Source organism: Miniopterus natalensis, chromosome 11 (genome assembly GCF_054644295.1).
Source record: "Miniopterus natalensis isolate mMinNat1 chromosome 11, mMinNat1.hap1, whole genome shotgun sequence".
In the NCBI taxonomy this organism is placed as follows: Eukaryota; Metazoa; Chordata; class Mammalia; order Chiroptera; family Miniopteridae; genus Miniopterus; species Miniopterus natalensis.
The window spans coordinates 59,856,130-59,876,674 of NC_142091.1; the positions used below are offsets into that span (position 1 = coordinate 59,856,130).

The window sequence follows — 20,545 nt, forward strand, 5'->3', positions numbered from 1 at the left end:
CCATGTCTAAGATACTCAGCAGTTCATTCCCAAATGTGTAACCCTTGGAGATCAGTCTTGTGCAAGAAAAACATTGTTTAATGCCTGTCACTCATATTCTTTTGTTGTTGTTTATCACTTGACAAAAGTTCAGACCTACAGAAAAGTTACCAAAATAGTACAAAGAATTCTTTTTTATCTTTAATCTAAATTCTTTAAATGTTAACAGTTTACCCCATTTGCACTTACCTTTTTTCTTTATATTGTATTACTTTTTCCCCTTGAACTTTTTTTTTTTTTTTTTTTTTTTTTAAATATCTTTATTGATTTCAGAGAGAGGAAAGGAAAGGGAGAGAGACAGAGATAGAAACATCAATGATGAGAGAGTCATTGATTGAGCCCACAACCCGGGCATGTGCCCTGACCGGAAATCGAACCCCGATCGCCTAGATCCTAGGTCGACGCTCAACCGCTGAGCCACGCCTGGCCGGGCCCCTTGAACTTTTTGAGAGTAAGTTGCAGACATGATATCGTTTCACCCAATTTTTTCCTAAAAGTTTTTATGTCTCTTTAGTTTTTTGTAATCTGAAAAGTGTCTCAGTCTTTGTGTTGTTTCCTGACATTGACATTTTGATGAACAGTACTTTTTTTTTTTTTTTTTTGTAGAATGACCCTCAATTTGGATTTGTTTGTTTTCTTTTCTTGTGCTTGGAAATATCACAGTGAAGAGTATTCCTGCTAGTTCTCATATCAGGAGGCACCTGATGTTAACACCGATCATTTGGTTAAGGCGGCATCTGTTGGTTTCTTCCTTTTGATTAATACATACTATATGGGGATGTACTTTGAAGCTGTGTAAATGTCAAGAACTGAAGGGTCTTGCAAGATAACAAATTAGCCATGGATGCTGGCAGAAGATAGGAGATAAAGGACTTTTTTTGGGGGGGGTCAGAGATAAGGGACCTTCTTACTCATGGTGATAGCAGTAGTCTGTCAGTATTTGCCTGGTTCCCCAACTCTGTTCCCATAAGGTTATGTGAGCAGGACCAAGTGACTCCTGCACAAAAGGAGTCATATTATAGGAGAGGAACCCAGGCTTAGGAAACTGGAATCTTATATAAGGGGCAAGTAAGCCTGCCTGACATTTGCCCAAGAGGGAGTCATTATCTTTATCATACTGGACATTAAACAACCTGCCCTTTGCTCAGGAGGAAAACACTATTTCTACTTCCAAGGCTGTTCAGTATACAAATATCCTTCAGAAGAGACTCCAGAACAAAGGCAGTGTCCCTGCTTGTAAGACATGGAGAAGCATGAGAGACTCGAAGTGAATTGTCCCCCAACAAGCTTTGTTATTCAAACTTCCACCCATTAGTTTTTGCATCCATTGATCGTTCTTGTTTGAATCAGTTATGATTGTTGCCAAGTGGTGAATTTCTAATTCATTCATTCCTTTACATTTATTACTTGCTTTTTTTTCTTTTTCCTGACTTATTCCCCAGATCCCTCACTCCTGCCCTCTGGGATAACTTCCCAAGTAAACTCCCTGAATACAGGCCTTTCTTTAAGATTCTACATTTAAGGGTACTCAGGCTAAGTCACAAGGCACCTCTAACTCAGCATGTCTAAAATTGAGGTCAAATTTTCCTCTAAATTCTCCCGTTTTTTACAGAAACATTTTCTATTGTTTGGTGATTAGGGTTTCAAGCCCAAAACATGGTTGTGTCAATTCCTTCCTTCCTTCATCCCTCACCAAGTTCTGTGGTTCTTCCCTCAACCTACCCACTGGTGATCAGCACTTTCTACCTCCTTCCCTTAGTATGTCTTTGCTCGGGCTCTCATCAGCTGTTACCCGGACTATTACAGTAGTCGTCTGTTTCCATTGTTGTTCCTTCCAGTTTATCCTTCACAGATTTGCCTGAGTAACCTTTTTAAAATACAGACAAGATTCTGTTTTTTAGTTTAAAACCCTTCAGAGGCATCCCATCCCCTATGACTCCTTAGCCTGGAAGACAGGGTTCTTTACGATCTGTCTTTTAAAGGTTGTCTGTCTTCTCAAGGATCATCTTTTTCTCTAGCTGGCCTCTCCACTGGCAAGTTTTGTTCTAGTGTGGATATTGACAAGCTTTCTTACAGGGCTAGATAGCAAATAATTTAGGCTTTGCAAGCCACATGTGGTCTCTGTTATATACTTTTTTTAAAAAATAACCCTTTAAAAATGTAAAAACCATTCTTAGCTTGTGCGCCATATAAAAATAGTCTGCGTCAGATTTGACCAACCATAATTTGTGGGCCCTGTTGTAGCCAGTACGCTGTATTTTTCATTAGACTCTGCCCTTACATATGCTATTGGTTTGTACTGCATGGAATATACTCTCCTGCATATAGCAGGCTTCTTCCCACTACCTTCCAAATTTAGCTTATAGGTTAACTTCTTACTGAATCCTTTTGTGCTCTTTTAGGGCATATGTGAATCATCCCCTTTTCTTTGCTACCTGCAACCTTATGTTACTTCCCTCATTAGTGATGTACTTATATATGTACGTATCTTTGCCTCTTGCTGAGAGCTCATTGATTAAAAAAAACGTTTGTTTATTGCTAAATTCTTCCTGCTCCTGAATGTCTTTACTTGATTTGAACTGAAAGAAAATTTTAAAAATTGAAATAAAAATGGAATGAAATAGGGTATGGCTAATTGAGTATGCTAATAAAATATCTAAAATGGTTCGTTATATTTTTGAAATTTAAAAAATACAATTAAAGAGGTTGTTCCATTATCTGGTAGATTCCCCCCCTTCATTTAAAAATAATGTAAATTTTGGCTACGGAAGTATAGAGTAATAGAAGTAATTTTTGTGCAACTGCCATGGTGGGTGCAAAATAAGAGTACATATCATTGAAGTCTCTTTTTCTCTTTCTTTCTGTCATTTTTATCATTTCTAAGCATGTTTTTATACCTTACCACACACTATATATAAAAGCACAGTATAGATTTGCCTGCTGTTAATTTTATAAAAAATGATAGATGGTCTTCTGAACTTATTTTTTTCCTACATAGTTGTTTTGAGATTTATCCATGTTGATAGGTGTCATTTTAGTTAATTCATGTTGCTGCACATGATTAATTCTAACATGCACAGCTTTTCCCACATTTTAACTGCTTTGAAATTGTGATACATTTTTAAATCCATGTTTTGCCCTTACAGTTGGTGGTTTTTTTAGTTTTTCTTTTTTGTGGTACATAAATAAATATATGATGATTGTGGTATTAAAACAGTTGTATTGTGTGTGTTGTGTGAAAAAGCCACAACTTACCCATTCCTTTTGTGACAGTTAGGTTATTTCAAAATTTTGTAACTACATACAGTGTAGCAGTGAACATTATTTTGCCTGTTCTGTTGTACCTATGTGCGAAAGTGTCTAGGCAGAAAGTGTACCTGAGAGGAGAACTGCTAGATTATGGCGGTTCCCAGACTGGCTCTCTACAGTGTTTGTACTGCTTACCTTGGTGTGTAAGAGTCTCCATTGCCTCGCTCCTCTTCAACATCGGGTATTACCCCCCTTTTTGTCAGTCTGATGGGTCTAAAATGCCATCTTACTATAGTTTTAATTACTATTTTCTTTATTACTAGTGAGGCTGAGAATTTTCTTTTAATAAGTCTTTTGGCCCGTATTTCCTTTCTTGTAAATTGCCTGCTTATATCATTTACCCATTTTTCTACTGAGTTTTGCCAAGCAGTGTGGTTTCTTTAGATCTTTTGTCAGTTCTATGTATTGCCAACATCTTCTCCATATAAGTCAGAATTTCCAATCTTTTCTCGTAGAATTTGTCCATTTGTATCTTGTTAAAAGAAAAGCTTTCTTGTGGAATTTTTACTCGGATGCCTGTGCTATAGGAGATCCATTCCCCATAAAGCAAAATAGATTGTGCTCGTGGGCTGGAGTTAACAGTACTGGGGACTCCAGGGGGGCCTGAGGGAGAGTTTTCTAATTAGAGAAGACAAATCGGAAGCTGAAGCAGGTAGCTTACCAACTCTACCTTATAAATATTTTTTTAAAGGAAGAAAATGAGATTCTTCCAGCTATCAGGCATCTTAAGTAATTTGAAGCTTTTAGGAAAAGGAATATATTTATCTACCTATCTAGATAGCATATTTGCATATTTCATATATTTAAGTATATTATACATTTTACTTTGTACTTTATATAGTGGTAAATTTGTGCTTTGCTTTGAGTACTTTACTTCTATATATAATAAAAACTATTGGCAATTAAAAAAGAAAATATTTCTTATTTTAGAGGTTTGTGATTTGTTAAAAATGTAACAGTAATTTTAAACTGAAAGGGGTTAAAAAATATAAATCATCTGTATAGGCTGACCAGGGTATGCTTTGTGATATGAGATATTTATACTCAATTTCTTTCTTTTTTAAGTCTTTGGAATGGAAAGGGAGAAATATGTATAATTGAAGATTTTCCCCCCTTCTTGGTATTTATCATCTTGAAGGAAATTTTAGCATTTTAGTTGGAGAATAATTAGAGCATGTAGGTGTGAAACTGTTTAAATGTGTTGAGGGACAAATATAGCATTGTAAACTTATGATAAATTCACAGGTGGTCACTATATGATAAAATCTGAGAAATCACTAACTGGAGAAAGATTTTTTTTTTTAAAGCAAAGCTTTGCAGAACTTTTTGGATGGGGTAGGGTGAGGTGGATAACCATATCTTAGTGAAGCAGCTACAAAATACAGTAGATGCAAAATATAAAGGAGTTATAAACTGCTTTACCTTTGTAGTTTGTACATCTTAAAGTGTACAGATATGCAGGAGTGATTAAATTTTAGCTAAATTGACTTATTTAAAAAAATAGTACACCAAAATTTGAATTTACAAATGAAAATGATTCATAAAACAGTTTAGCAGTTCTTCCACAAAATATGGTCCATTTTTTGCCATCAGAAAAAACACTGATAGGTTCATGTGTGTTTTGTTGTCACAAATTAAAGTTTGAGTACTAGCGGAGGAACCTAAACTTTGTTTTCTTTCAAGTGATTGAATATTTAAACTTCAGACTGGTAACTCTTCGAGAACTAGGCCAGCCATCTGTTGTCAGGGATAAGTATGATAAAAGTAGAATTAAAATAATATTAAGCCCTGACTGGCTTGGCTCAGTGGTTAGAGGGTTGGCCCGCGGACTGAAGGGGCCCGGATTCTATCCCAGGCAAAGGCATGTACCTCCATTGCACGCTCCATCCCCGGCCCCGGTTCGGGGGTGCATGTGGGAGGCAACCAGTTGATGTGTCTTTCTCACATTGATGTTTCTCTCTCTGTTTCTCCCTTCCACTCTCTCTGAAAAGCAATGGAAAAAATATCCTTGGGTGAGGATTTAAAAAAAATAATAACATTAAAACATTATTTGATAATATTCACAGTAGATATAGCTATAAGACATTTAAAAAGTGAATTTAGTATATAACTTTCATAGATTACTAGCTCATTTATCATTTGAAAAATAAATTGAAAATTAAGTCAATTAGTAGAAGTTTAAACTTCAGCCTAGATAAATACAGCTTTTAGCTAACGGTTTCAATTTGTGATGTGACAATAATTCTTTCAGAGGCTGTTACTCGATTTTGGAAACTACATGCAACAAATTGATATTAATTTAATTAAAATATATTTGAGATAACCTGAGATAAAATGTTCATAATTGGCATTATGATAACAAATACTTAGTTGTGTAATTTATTGCTTTCATCAGTCACCGTATAATTGAAATAGTGGTGTTTTTACTGTTCTTCTTTGTATTTGATATTTTAACGGTTTTAAAGTTCTTAAGAAAAATGTCCCTTTATGCCTCTATAAAATGTTGACAAATTTTCAGTTGAAACAGAAGTGAAGTTCTGCTTTGATATCCAGGTACAAATATAAAAATGATTCTGAATGAAACTTTATTGTTGTCTTAATATTCTTTGTGCCTAAAGATATTCATGTGTCTGAGAATATTTTTAAAATGGGAGAAGTGGAACCTTTTCTTCCTAAGTATACTCATGAAAGCGAAATCTTTAACTCTATGGATAAACCAAACTAGAATAATTATTATTTGCATGAAACTAGACTATAGACAGTATTGGTATACCATGAAGACTTCTTTATACTTTCTTTAAAATCTCTTTGTCAGACCTCGTGAAACTAAGATGTAGTCATTTGTATAAAAATTAGATTTGTGGTAAAACTGATGTTGTAGTTTCCTATAAAAAATAAGTTTGAAAAGATGTGAGGCAATAGAATAGTTTGAGGCTTTTTTATTTAACTCTGATAGGCTTTGTGAGGAATTCAAAAGTAGTTTAGGAACAGCATAATTTCTCTTTGGTTCCCTTAGCTACGTGAAATAGGTTGGCCCTTTTATTTTCAAAAAGGTATCCTGCAGTGTTAAAAGTCATGGCGGTGATGTGAAAAGCCCTTTCCTGGTATGATTGAATTAATTATTCATTTGCTATGTACATAAAATGCTTTGGTGAAGACCACCTTCTCTAACATGGGTTACTTCTCTGACAGTAGTATTGCTCTTGAATATTACCTCCCTAAATAAAGTGCTTCACTTCTTCATAGTTCATCATACCTGAGATGTGTCAGGAAAAAGATTGAGAGCCACTGAAATCAGATTTAGAATTTTGGATCTTTTTGCTACTAAGCATCTTTAAAAGTACCCTCTGTATTACATAAGAAAAGTGTTAATTTTGAATATTTTACTAGAAGGACAGAAACTAGAACTTAGTAAAGAATATTGGGCGTTTGTGTGGTAGGAGGTAATCAGCAAGACAGTAGATCAAAGAAGGAGATTAATGATATTTTGAGGATAGAGTGTAAAGCTCCTTGTCGATATGGGCAGGTCAGATCTTGGGGTTTAATTTAGATGAGGAAACTCAAGAGACAGCTCTGAGAGATGACTGAGTCCAGGTAAAGACCAGAATAGGATGGGGACCTAGTGGTAGTAGATTAAGAAGCATGTGCACACGCACTCACAGTGGTGTTTTCTTCTCACTGATTTTTACCCAATGTTTTTCAGTCTTTTTGTTTCTGGTGCTGATCATAGCATGCTGAAGTCAATTATAGTCTATAATTTATACTTGTGTAATTTGACTGAAAAAACACATCCTTTCATTAGTAAACTTAGTACTACTCCTATAACTGTGGAGAACATTACGTTTTTCACATAGCATGATCCTCTAGCTCTGTTGGCTTTGAAGCCATCAGATTAAAGAAGCATTGGTACATTTTACCTGATATAGCAATCTTACCTGTATTTTTCATTTCCTGTTCCATTCTGTTTCCTTTTAAAGAATGGTAAAATGTTCACTTTTGATAGTGAACTGCACCTGTGTCTACTTATTTTTAATATATCCTGGAAGCATAGTTGATAGGTGTGTACAGAAAAGAAATCTGAATGAAGGTTTTTATGTAAATAGAATCAAAGTTTTACTTTGAATTAATGTAGCTGTTCGCTTATTTCTAGTTGAGTGAAAATATTCCCTGTGATAATCCTTATTTCTTCTTGTAGGTCTTTATAAATCTTCAGTGCTGATCATATTTTCATATTTGTATCTTATGTTATAACTTAATGCTAAAAATATATATTTTCATTGATTTGAGAGAGAGAGAGGCAGGGAGAGGGGGAGAGAGAGAAATATTGATGTGAGAAACAGCGATTGGCTGCCTCTAGCAGGGGATGGAGCCCACAACCTGGCCATATGCCCTGACCGGGAATTGAACCCACAACCTTTTGGTATACAGCACAGCACTCTAACCAACTGAGCCACCCGGCGAGGGCTTAGAAATTCTTACCTGTGAGTTTTGTTATCTGTCTTTTTGAATCTATTTTTATGGGTGCCGGTATAGGAGTGACTTTTATGCAACATTCAAAGTAGCTGAAGCATTAACTAAAGTAGAGATACTGAAAATGCTTATCTTCTCCAAGGGAAAAAATCTTCATGGAATTAGAATTATTTTTATGAATTATGGATTTGACCCTTAAAAGTTTTCTTCATGAGATTTAATTAATATGTCGTTTTGCTCTTTCTTTTGCAGGTATGGCCTCACAAGTTTTGGTCTACCCACCATATGTTTATCAAACTCAGTCAAGTGCCTTTTGTAGTGTGAAGAAACTCAAAGTAGAGCCAAGCAGTTGTGTATTCCAGGAAAGAAACTACCCACGGACCTACGTGAATGGTAGAAACGTTGGAAATCCTCATCCTCTCACAAAGGGTAGTGCTTTTCAGACAAAGATAGCATTTAACAGACCTCGAGGACACAACTTTTCGTTGCAGACAAGTGCTGTTGTTTTAAAAAACACTGCGGGTGCTACAAAGGTAATAGCAGCTCAGGCGCAGCAAGCTCAAGTGGAGGCACCTCAGATTGGGGCGTGGAGACATAGGTTACATTTCCTAGGAGGCCCTCAGCGATGTGGATTGAAGCGCAAGAGTGAGGAGTTGGATAATCATAGCGCAATGCAGATTGTCGATGAATTGTCCATACTTCCTGCAATGTTGCAAACCAACATGGGGAATCCAGTGACAGTTGTGACAACTACCACAGGAACAAAACAGAATTGCACCACTGGAGAAGGTGACTATCAGTTAGTACAGCATGAAGTTTTATGCTCCATGAAAAATACTTACGAAGTCCTTGATTTTCTTGGTCGAGGCACTTTTGGCCAGGTAGTCAAATGCTGGAAAAGAGGGACAAATGAAATTGTAGCAATCAAAATTTTGAAGAATCATCCTTCTTATGCACGTCAAGGTCAAATAGAAGTGAGCATATTAGCAAGACTCAGTACTGAAAATGCTGATGAGTATAATTTTGTACGAGCTTATGAATGCTTTCAGCACCGTAACCATACTTGTTTAGTCTTTGAGATGCTGGAACAAAATTTGTATGACTTTCTGAAACAAAATAAATTCAGTCCCCTGCCACTAAAAGTCATTCGACCCATTCTTCAACAAGTGGCCACTGCACTGAAAAAATTGAAAAGTCTTGGTTTAATTCATGCTGATCTCAAACCAGAGAATATTATGTTGGTGGATCCTGTTCGGCAGCCTTACAGGGTTAAAGTAATAGACTTTGGGTCGGCCAGTCATGTATCAAAGACTGTTTGTTCAACATATCTACAATCTCGGTACTACAGGTAGGTGACAGTTACTTTTTGGTTATTAAATAAATGTTGAATTTATGCTAACTGAAGTACTTTTGTGTGTGTATGTGAGATGAAAACAGACTGCTTCAGATAAATAAAGACAAGATCAGTTTAGGTTTGAGGTTTTAAAAAGATTTTTAAAATTTAGGCATAAAATCTGCCCAGGCAGAATAGTAATATTTACTATTCAATGCCAAAGACTTTTGGTTACTTTTATTGTTAATAGAATACCTGAAGGAATGACTGGTGATTAATGGTGAAAACAGGTTTTATATGCTGGGGAAGAGTTTATAGTACCTTTTGTATATATCTTTGGGCATTTCAGCATTTAGAGGACTAGTTTAATAAAGACATAATCAGGTGTTAACTGAACATTTAGAAAAGTTATATATAAGAATTCAAAGTTATTTTAATTGATAATATTAAGATTCAAACACACTTCCATGGCTGCCATGAATGTTGAGGCCACCTTTTCATAAGAAGTTTTATTATGTTCTTTCCCACCTATGTGCTGTTTTCATCTTAGTGCTATGGGGGGAATTTAGAGAAGAAAGTAATTTTCATGAAAATGTTGATAAAGTGCTACAGCATTATGATTAATAAAATGCTCACCTCTAGTGCAGTATATAGTTTTAAGGGTTAGCTCATGATCACCAAGATTCAGAATATGTTCCTGTGTATGTAAATGATTTGAATTCTTAGTTTATAATTTTGAGAAATTTTTTTTCATGTCAGCCTGAACAAATTTATGATCTTGGTATACACTAGAGCCCTACAAGTCCCAACACAGTGGGCATATATGGGATCTGTCAGTATTGCCCATGAGTAAGTTAGTAAATAGATGAACACATGCAGTTCATTGTTAGAAACTGCAAAAACATGAGGATTATTAATTCAGTCCCAACAAGGCGTAGATAAAAGAAATTAATTAGCTGCTACAAAAGTCAACTCTGGCTTTGCTGGTGTGGCTCAGTTGATTGAGCATTGTCCCATGCACCACAAGGTGGCTGGTTCGATTCCTGGTCAGGGCACATACCCAGGTTGCAGGTTCCATCCCTGGTTGGGGTGTGTATGAGAGGCAACCAATCAATGTTTCTCTCTCTTCCTTTCCCCCTCTCCTTTCCTCTCTCTCTCAAAAATCAATAAAAACACATTTTAAAAAAATCAACTCCAGGAGTGGGTCCAAGATCATGGCGTAGGTGGACACTGAGCTTGCTCCTTTGCAAGAATACATCACATGCACACCTGTGTTTAGAGCAAATCCTCCTGAGAGACAGTTGTGAGCCAACTGAACAGCCTCTGCACAACAAGCAAGAGTGAGTGTCTACATAGAGAAGGTCGGTGAACCACAAGAGTCCTCCAAGAGCTGAGGGAACAAACCAGGGCCAGAGGAACTGTAGAGCGTTATTATTTATGATTCCCCTGAACCTAGATAGCAGGTGGGTGCTCCATCCAGGCTTTTTGGCCGACTTGCATGGTGCTGTAGCAAGTCCCCAGCCACCCATACTGGACCTAGATCCAGTAGAAATAGGAGAGCACCATAGTGTGTGTAAAAAGGTCCCCTTTTGGAGGTTCATCCAGCCAGTGCAACAGGGTGCAGCTTCCTGCTCTCGCTGAGCTATGCACGTAATGGGCTCCCCTGCCTGAGGGGAGAGTGGAGCTAACAAACACCGCAGTACCTGCCCTCGGCTATCCTGTCCAGGGAAAGTGTGGATACCGTGGGGTGCTACTGTGGATTCATATGGAGCTTTCCCTCCTTGAAACAGTAGGGAGCTAACAAAATGCACTACTGCATGCAGGACTGCCCAGTCCAGAGAAAGTGTGTAGACAGTGAAGCGCTGCCACATGCATAAGTGTGGCTGCCCAACCCGAAAAAAGTGGGGAGTTAGAAAGACACTGTGGTACCCACACTCTGGGCTGCCCCATCCTGAGTGAGTGGGGTGCTGCTGGGTGCACACCTGTGCAGGAGCTCCTGCCCCCGCCCACAGAGTGAGCACATTTAAGGCTGCCCCACCTGGGAAAAGGGTGGAGCTGGGCAGGCATGCAGACTAGCCCTATCCAGACCCTACTCTGACTGTGGACAATTAAAGCTGCAGGCCATGCAAGCAGGGCAGACCTGTGGATAGGAGTATCCTATGTGCAGGAGTATCACCACCCCCTTCCCAGCCAGGAGAGAGTTCAGAACTACCAAAATATGGCTGTGTGCACACGTAAAGATGCCCCATGTGGAGAAATGGTGGAGCTAGGAAGCTGTGCAGGGCAGCTCCGCTCAGACCTTACTCCAGCTGCAGACAAAGCAACAGGGCACTCAGGCCTGCGTGGGGTAGTGTGAGGAGCCTGGCTGAGCTCATGAGTTGCTGCACCACTGACAGAGGGGCAGAACTAGCAAAATACTGCTGTGTTTGCTCCTGCAAGTCTGCCTCAGTCAGAGAAGGGGCAGTGCAAGCTAGTAGGGTGTTGAGATGCAGGCATACAGAGTGGTTTTGCCTAGACCCTTCCCTGACTATGGATAATTTAAGCAACTGGCAAGCCCCCAGGTCTGCCTGTGGAGTGAGTGGGGAGTAGCCCAGTGTGTAGGCTGTTGGACTGCCTGGAAAGGGAGCAGAACTAGCAAAGTGCTGAGTTGTGGGCACACAGGTAGGCCTGCCCCAACAGGAGAGGGGAGGAGCTGATGGAGCCTTGAGAAACAAGCTTGCAAAGCAACCCTGCCCAGACCCAGCTGGAATCATAGACAGTTAATGTGATAGGGCACTCCAAGAGCACATGGAGCAGCCCAGTGTGTGTCAGGCAACCCCACTTATATTAGAAGGGCAAAGAAGCAAGCATACACCAGGCCACCCCCACCCAATCGCACCCCTTAAGACCAGGTGACACACCAGGCATTCCTAAAAGCAGCCTGCCAAAACTATGCAACACTTCGTCTACTCAGAAACCTCTCTTTTAAGACTGGTCCAACTCAGAAAATCAGACAAGATGGACAGAAGACTATGCCCCAAATGAAGGAACAAGGAAAAACCCTAGAGAAAAACCCTAATAAAACAAAGATAATTTGCTTGATAAAGAATTCACCATTCACCACTGCTAAACTGTCTTACATCCTTCAAATAATGAAGACAGTATAAGAGATATCTGGGATAACGTAAAGCATCCTAACGTTTGTATTATAGGGATTCTAGCAGAAGAGAAAGAGAAAGGAACAGAAAGTATTTGAAGAAATAATATCTGAAAACTTCCCTAATCTAAGGAAGGCAGTGTACATCCAGGTCCAGGAAACACAGAGAGTGCCAAACAAGATGAATCCAGAGACCCATACCAAGACATTTTATAATTAAAATGGCAAAAGTTAAGGATAAAGAGTTGATCTTAAAGGCAGCAAGAATGAAAAAATAAGTCAGACATATTTAAAGTGCTCAAAGAAAGGAATCTACAAATACTTTATCCAGCAAGGTTATCATTTAGAATTGAGGGAGAAACAGTTTCCCAGATTTAGCAAAAACTAAAGGAGTTCACCACCATTCACCACTGCTAAACTGCCTTACAAGAAATGTTAATGGGTCTTTATGTAGAAAAGAAAAGGCCATAACCAGAAATAAGAAAATACAGGAAAGTGGAAAAAAATCTTATTGTTAAAGGCAAATATACAAGAATCACGATGAATCAATCACTTAAAAAGTTAATAGGAAGGTTAAAAGACAATAGTAGTAAAATTAACTACAGTAAATAAGGAGATAGAGAAACAAAAAGACATTAAACGTGATGTAAAAAATAAAGATTGGGGGAGTGAAAAAATGTAGTGCTTTTATTTTTATTATGTTTTTAAAATATGTTTTTATTGATTTGAGAGAGAGAAAGGGAGAGGGAGAGAAACATCCATCGAGGATTGAGCCCGAAATCCTGAGCATGTGCCCTGACTGGGAGTGGAACTGGGAACTACCTGTTGCATGGGACAATACTCAACCAACCGAGCCACACTGGCCAGGCAAAATGTTGTGCTTTTATTTTTTTATTTATTTAAAGTATATCTTTATTGATTTCAGAGAGAGGAAAGGAGATGGAGAGAGACAGACAGAAACATAAATGATGAGAGAGTCATTGAGGATCGAGCCTGCAGCCCGGGCATGTGCCCTGACCAGGAATCGAACCTCAATCTCCTGGATCCTAGGTCGGTGCTCAATCGCCGAGCCATGCCCAGCCGGGCAAAATGTTGTGCTTTTAGAATGTGATTGAACTTAAATGCCTATCAGCTTTAAATAGACTGCTATAGATATAGATGGATATATATGGACTTTATGGTAAGCATAAGCCAAAACCATAGAAAAAATACAGAAAGAAATGAAGAGAAAAAAATCTAATCAAAACACTAAAGGAAACCAACAAATCAAAAGGAAAGAGATGAAGAGAAGGAGAAAGAGCGAAGAACACAAAAACAACCCAAATCAGTTAATATAATGGCAATAAACATATATATATCAATAATTACCCTAAATGTAAATGGACTAAATTCTTCAGTGAAGAGACAGGGTGGCAGAATGGATAAAAAACATGACCCAACAATATGCTGCTTAGAAGAAACTTCTGATCAAAAGACACATAGACTGAAAGTGAAGGGATGAAGAAAGATTTTGTGCAAATAGAAATGAAAAGATTCCTGGGGCAGCAATACTCATATCATCCAAAATAGACTTCAAAACAGATTGTAAAAGAGTCAAAGAAGGACATTATATAATTCAATAGAAGAAGAGGGTATAACAGTTGTAAATATCTACGTACCCCACCCAGGAGCACTCAAGTACACATACGAAGCCAATGTAAATGGACATAAAGGCAGAAATTAACAGTAATATTATAATTGTTGGGGACTTGAATACTTCAATGGGTAGATCATTCAGACAGAAAAATAATGAAATAATAGTCTTAAATCCCACATTAGACAAGTTTACAGAGCATTTCATCCAAAACCTATAGTTACATATTTTTCTCAAGTGCACATGGAACATTTTCTGGGATCAGTCACATACTGGGTCACAAAGCAAACCTCAGTAAATTCAAGATGACTAAAATTATATTAAGCATATTTTCTGACAATAATGGCATGAAACTAGAAATAAAAAAAACTGGAAAAAAACCAAATACATGGAGATTAAACAGTGTGCTTCTGAACAACCAATGGACCAAAGAGGAAATCAAACAGGAAATAAAAAACTACCTTGAGCTGAATGAAAGTGAAAACAGCCTTACAAAATCAATGGGATGCAGCAAAAGCAGGTGTAAGAGGATAGTTTATAGCTATACAGGCCTACCTTAAGAAGCAGGAAAAATCCCAAATAATCTAAATTTACACCTAAGGAAACTAGAAAAAGAGGAACAAACAAAACCCAAAGTAAGAAGGAAGGACATTATAAACATCATAGTGGAAATTAATGAAATAGAAAACAGAAAAACAATAGAAAAGATTAGTGAAACTAAGCTGATTCTTTTAAAGAATAAATGAAATTTACAAGCTTTTAGCAAGACTTATCAAGCAGAAAAAGGAGAGAATACAATCAGAAATGAAGATGAGAGATTACAACTGACACTACAGAAATACAAAGGATCATTAAAGAATACTCAAACAATTATATGCCAACAAATCCTACAATCTAGAAGAAATGGATAAAATTTTAGCAACATATAGTGTTCCAAGACTAAACCAGGAGAAAACATATTCTGAACAGACCAATTACTAACAATGAAATTTAAGCAGTAATAAAACTGTCAAACAAAGGCCCAGGACCAGATGTTTTCACAGGCGAATTTTACCAGATATTTAAAGAAGAATTAGTACCTTCTGAAACTATTCCAAAAAATAAATTGAAGGGGAAGGAACACTCCCAAACTCATTGTATGAGGCTGGCATTATCTTGATACCAAAACCAGACAAAGACACTACAAAGAAAGAGAACTACAGGACAGTACCCAGATGAACACAGATGCCAAAATTCTCTACAAACTATTAGCAAACTGAATTCAACAGTACATTAAAAGGATTATACAGCATGACCAAGTGTAATTTGTTTCATGGATTCACGGGTGGTTCAACATCTGTAAAACTGTGATTCATCACATCAACAAAACCAAGGATAAAAAATCATGACTGTCTCAATAGATGCACAAAAACATTTGACAGTATTCAACATCTATTTATGATAAAAACTTTCAATAAGGTGGGTATGGAAAGAATTTACCTTAACTTGATAAAGGCTGTATATGAAAAGCCCACAGCTAACATCATACTCAGTGGTGAAAAGCTGAAAACTTTTTCTCCAAGATCAGGAACAAGACAAGGATGCTCACTCTGCCACTATTATTTAATGTAGTACTAGAAGTCCTAGTCATAGCAACCAGACAAGAAAAAGAAACAAAAAGCATCCAAATAGGAAAGAAAGTAAAACTGTCAATATTTGCAGATGACTTGATACTATATGCAGAAAATCCTAAAAAATTACCAAAATTAATAGAATTAATAAAAATTCAGTAAAGTAGCAGGATAAAAATTAATATACAGAAAGTTGTCACATTCTTGTACACTAATAATAAACAGTCATAAGGAGAAATGAAGAAAACAATCCAATTTACAGTTGCACCGAGAAGAATAAGACACCTAGGAATAAACTTCAAGGAGGTGAAAGACCTGTACTCTGAAAACTGTAAGACATTGAAGAAAGAAATGAAGGAGACACAAATAAGTGGAAGGATATAGCATGCTTACGGATTAGATGGATTAAAATAGTTAAAATGACCATATTGACCAAAGCAATTTACAGATTCAATGAAATTCCTATCAAAATTTATATGGAACCACAAAAGACCAGGAATAATCAAAGCAATCTTTAGAAAGAAGAACAAAGTTGGAGGTATCTCATGCTCTCTGATCTCAAACTAGATTACAAAGGTATAATAATCAAAACTATATGGTCCTGGCACAATAACAGATACATAGATCAATAGGACAAAGAGCCCATAAATAAACCCTTGCTTATATGGTCAACTCATCTATAACAAAAGAAGTAAGGATATACTCTGCTGCCCTGACTGGTGTGGCTCAGTTGAGTGCTGTCTGGTGCACCAAAGGGTTTCAGGTTTGATTCCTAGTCAGGCACATATCCAGGGTGTATGTTGGATCCCTGGTCAGGGCACATAAGGGAGGCAACCAATCGATATTTCTCTCTCACATAGTTGTTTCTCTCTCCCCTCCTTCCTCACATCAATAAAAACATATCCTCTAGTGACAAATTTAAAAAAATCACTAAAAGATACACTGGAGTAACAACAGTCTCTTCAACAGTGGTGTTGGGAAAACTGGACAGATGCATGCAAAAAAATGAAACGACCACTGTCTTACACCATGTACAAAAATAAACTCAAAATGGGTTAAAGACTTGAATGTAAGGCCTGGAATTATAAAACTCCTAGAAGAAAACATGAAGTAAACTTTTTGACAGTCTGTGTAATATCTTTTTGGATATGTCCCCTGAAGTAAGGGAAAACAAAAGCAAAAATAAATAAGTGGGACTATGTGAACCTAAAATGCTGCTGCACAGTGAAGGAACCCTCAGTAAAACAAAAAGACAAACTATTGAATAGAATATATTTGCAAATGGTATATCTGATAAGTGTTTGATATCCAAAACATACAAGAAATTCATACAACTCAGTAACAAACAAGAAGCAGTCCGATTGAAAAATTAGCAGAGGCCATGAAAAGACATTTTTCCAGAGAAGACAGACAGGTGGCCAACAGACATGAAAATATGTTCAACATCGCTGATCATCAGGGGAATGCAAATCAAAACAACAGATACCACCTCACACCATCAGAATGGCTATTATCAAAAAGTCAGCAAATAAACGTGCTGGTGAGAATGTAGAGAAAAGAACCACTCTGCACTCTTGGTGGGACTGCAAACTGGTGCAGCCCTTAAGGAAAACCGAATGGAGCTTCTTCAAAAAGCTAAAAATAGAAGTACCATAAGACCCAGCAATTCCATTCTGGGTATTTATCCAAAGAAAATGAAAACACTAATTTGAAGATATGTGTACCCCTATGTTCATTGCTACATTTTTACAATAGCCAAGATATGGAAGCAAACCTGTGTCCATCGATACGTGAATGGATAAAGAAGATATGGTATATAAATACACACACACACACACACACACAATGGAACATTATGCAGCATAAAAAAGAATGAAGCCTTGCCATTTGCGACAATATGCATGGATCTAGAGAGTGTTAACGCCACATGAAGTAAGTCAGAGAAAGACAAGTACCATGTGATTTCACTTGTAGGTGGAATCTAACAGAACAACAGACTCAGAAGCAGAGACTAGAAGGGAGGGGGGTAAGTGGGTGAAAAGGGTAAGGTGAATATAATCAATAATATTGTGGTAAATTTATATGGTGACATTATTCAAATTAGTAGGGTGATCATATTGTAAGGTATAAAAATGTCGAATCACCTGAAACCAATTACCAATATAAGATTGTATATCAACTATACTTAAATAAAAAGTACATTTAAAAAATCAACCCCAAATATATGCCCTACTAGTAGATCATTAGAAGAATTCCACATTTATGTCATTTTTAATGTGTGTCATCATCACATTAATTTATGTTATGTGATTATTAAGTTTATTAAAATACGTATTACAATTTAGGAATATAGCCTAATTTACCCATCAGTATATTACTGATTGTATGGTTTTTAGTATTAGAGTGCTAAATACTGTGCTTAAAACCTTTCCAATAGTTTAAAATTTATTTTAATTGTTATGTGCATAACCCATGGACATAGATAATAGTACGATGAAGGCCTGGGCAGGGGGCAGGGGGCAGGAGTGGGGTGGAGGGCGTCAGTGAGGGAAAAAAAGGGGACATACTTTGAACAATAAAGATAAATATTTTAAAAAGTTGTTAAAGTTATGGCAGGGTAGTAAGTCTTGTTTAATATCTCACATAATTAGATTCATTTGATCCTTTGTTCCCCTGACAAACTTTTTATTTTTCAATTTAATGGGATACAAGATTAGCTTTTAGTGAATTTTTTTCTGGGCAGATTATTTTAAAATCTTATTTAATAGCATGAGAAGAATAGTCAGGTTTTCTTCCTTCCCTTTGTACTCTATGAATTCTGTCTTAAGAGCTTTTAGTAGTCAGCTAGCATGTTATATAAACCCCCACGCCCCAGTGCTTGGCTCTATATTTAGTTCATTTGTTAGTAAATGACTTCATTTTCTTTGAGTCCTGCATTCTGCATATCAGATTTAGTCCATGTGATACCTAGATTCCTTTTCTTTATTTGAAATCTTTTGGATCAGAGTAAAAAAAAAAAAAAAGCTTTCTTTAATTTTTATACTTTACTTTTTTTTAATAAAATGTTTCAAGAGATTAAAGAAAATCCTCTAAAAAGCAATCTAAAACGCTAAATATTTTATGTTACTGGTTTCTACTAGCATTAGGCCTTTGCACAAATATTAGCCTCTGTTGGCAATGAAAAAAAAAGCTGTGAATAATTGCTAAGTACAATTAGTAGTTTCTAATTTGTTTTTATATAAAATTTTCAAGTAAATAATTTACTTGAATTTTGGAAGCTATACAGTTGCTAAGCCGAATTACATGTTGTGTTTAGAACTAGGAAAAAAATGAGGTTTTTATTTGTAATAAAGACTAGTGCTAACATTTTGTTTGATGTTGCCTGATGTTGATTGATAAAAACAATTTAAAATGGACTTTTTAGATCCAAGAATTTGAAGAGTTAGTAAATATTAAGGTAGATTGGTGAAAATGCAATATAGTCCTTAGTCAGATACTGTTTTAATATGCAGTGTAATTTTGCATGAAAAGAGCAGGTAACTTATTTAAAAAAATTTTTTTTTGCAGCTTATATTTGGAAGCACTGCCAAATCTGGCTTAGTTTATGAGTGAGGTTACTTATAAATCTGATTGGGTAATATAAAAGTGTCTTATCCTTAATTTTTTTACTCTTTATTAAAAATATATTGTATTTTAAAAGTGAAAGCAGGAAATGGAAACTTACCAAATTAAATATTTTTTGAGCTAATCACAGTAGGAACACACATAACCCACGTTCCAAGGTAAATGATTTGTGTTTAAACACAGGTTCATGTGTTATTTTATTTCTTTGAACTGTATAACACAGAAATGTAGTAGGGATATCTTAAAATAGACAAGGGACAGTGGCCAGAAATTGTTGACTACTATAGATGGTGAGGCTGTCTAGCTCTTGTGGTGATATAAGCCAGAAGTGCATGCTAAGGGCATTGATTTGCTCAAGGTCAGCATGTTCTAAATTCAGCTGCTTGAGTGTGGTTTCCGTCAAGAACACGTAGGGCTCTTGAATGCATAAAAGGTTTTAGCAGCAGAAGGTGCTGTATTTATGAGGTGTGGTGGCAACATTCAGGTCATGAATATCTTCTTTTTTAAAAAAATATAGATTTTAGCCTGTGGTTTTGAGTCATTTCAGAACACAGAGATGAGAAAGCGGGCTGTAAAGTAACCTGTATAACAGTTGTATTCTTTGCTACTGTACTAAGTAATTTAGCATAGTTGTTGTTGAAGGAAAACTGCTTTCTATTTTGCATGTAATAGCTGACAGAAAGGCATATAATGGTAAACAATTTAGGCTTATCAATTTTTGTTCAGGGCATCCCACCCCCTCATGCCTTTTTAGATCCTTAAGTTTCAAAGACAGTGCTCCTGTAATAAAATTAAGGTACATAGAATGACCCCCAAAATAATAACTAATATGTTACAGCTTTTTTTTTTTTTTTTTAGTGAAATCAGGTGTTTTTCTAGGGCCATGAGTTTATTCTTCTCTAGCTTTTTCTTTATATCTGTATTGGTGGAAAATTTTGGGAATTAATATGAAGTAACCCCCCTCCCCTTTTTTCAGGCATCTTTCATTGTTAAAAAGTTTCCCTGTTCGTAAACCAGAAATGTAACATATCCTCACCCTCATTCACATAAAACAAGTGATTCTGTTAACCATAAGAAACTTGGTTAACTAGTGGATTAGGTGCCTGTGTTTTATCTGAGGAACATAAGCATATTTATGTTTACAGTTCTGAAGTATTAGTACTAAGTGTAGTAGTAGTATTTTGCTTAGAGCACTGTCCTTGGGCTCTGTGCCATGGGACTATATTTTAGAAAAAGTCTCTTAAATACCTAAGGAATTAAACTCCTTAGAAAGAAGGAGAGGAGAGAAAATACAACTACTTTGCCATGTACTAAATTCTCTCCATTTGGAAACAGCTTTGGAATTATTTTAAGTATTAGACCTTCTAAAGGTTATCTAAGACCCTTTTAGT

The 20,545-nt window shown here is 36.6% G+C and overlaps 1 protein-coding gene across 2 annotated transcripts in view; it reads left to right on the forward strand.

Annotated features, from left to right (window-relative positions):
• The window catches only part of HIPK3 (homeodomain interacting protein kinase 3), a 70,722-nt gene that overhangs the window by 9,410 nt on the left and 40,767 nt on the right, over nt 1-20,545 (forward strand). For both annotated transcript variants that reach the window (XM_087821805.1, XM_087821804.1), the window contains exon 2: nt 8,071-9,166. In XM_087821805.1, coding sequence (XP_087677931.1) covers nt 8,073-9,166 — 1,094 coding nt within the window. In that variant the 5' untranslated portion in view covers nt 8,071-8,072. The remainder of the gene's footprint in view (nt 1-8,070; nt 9,167-20,545) is intronic.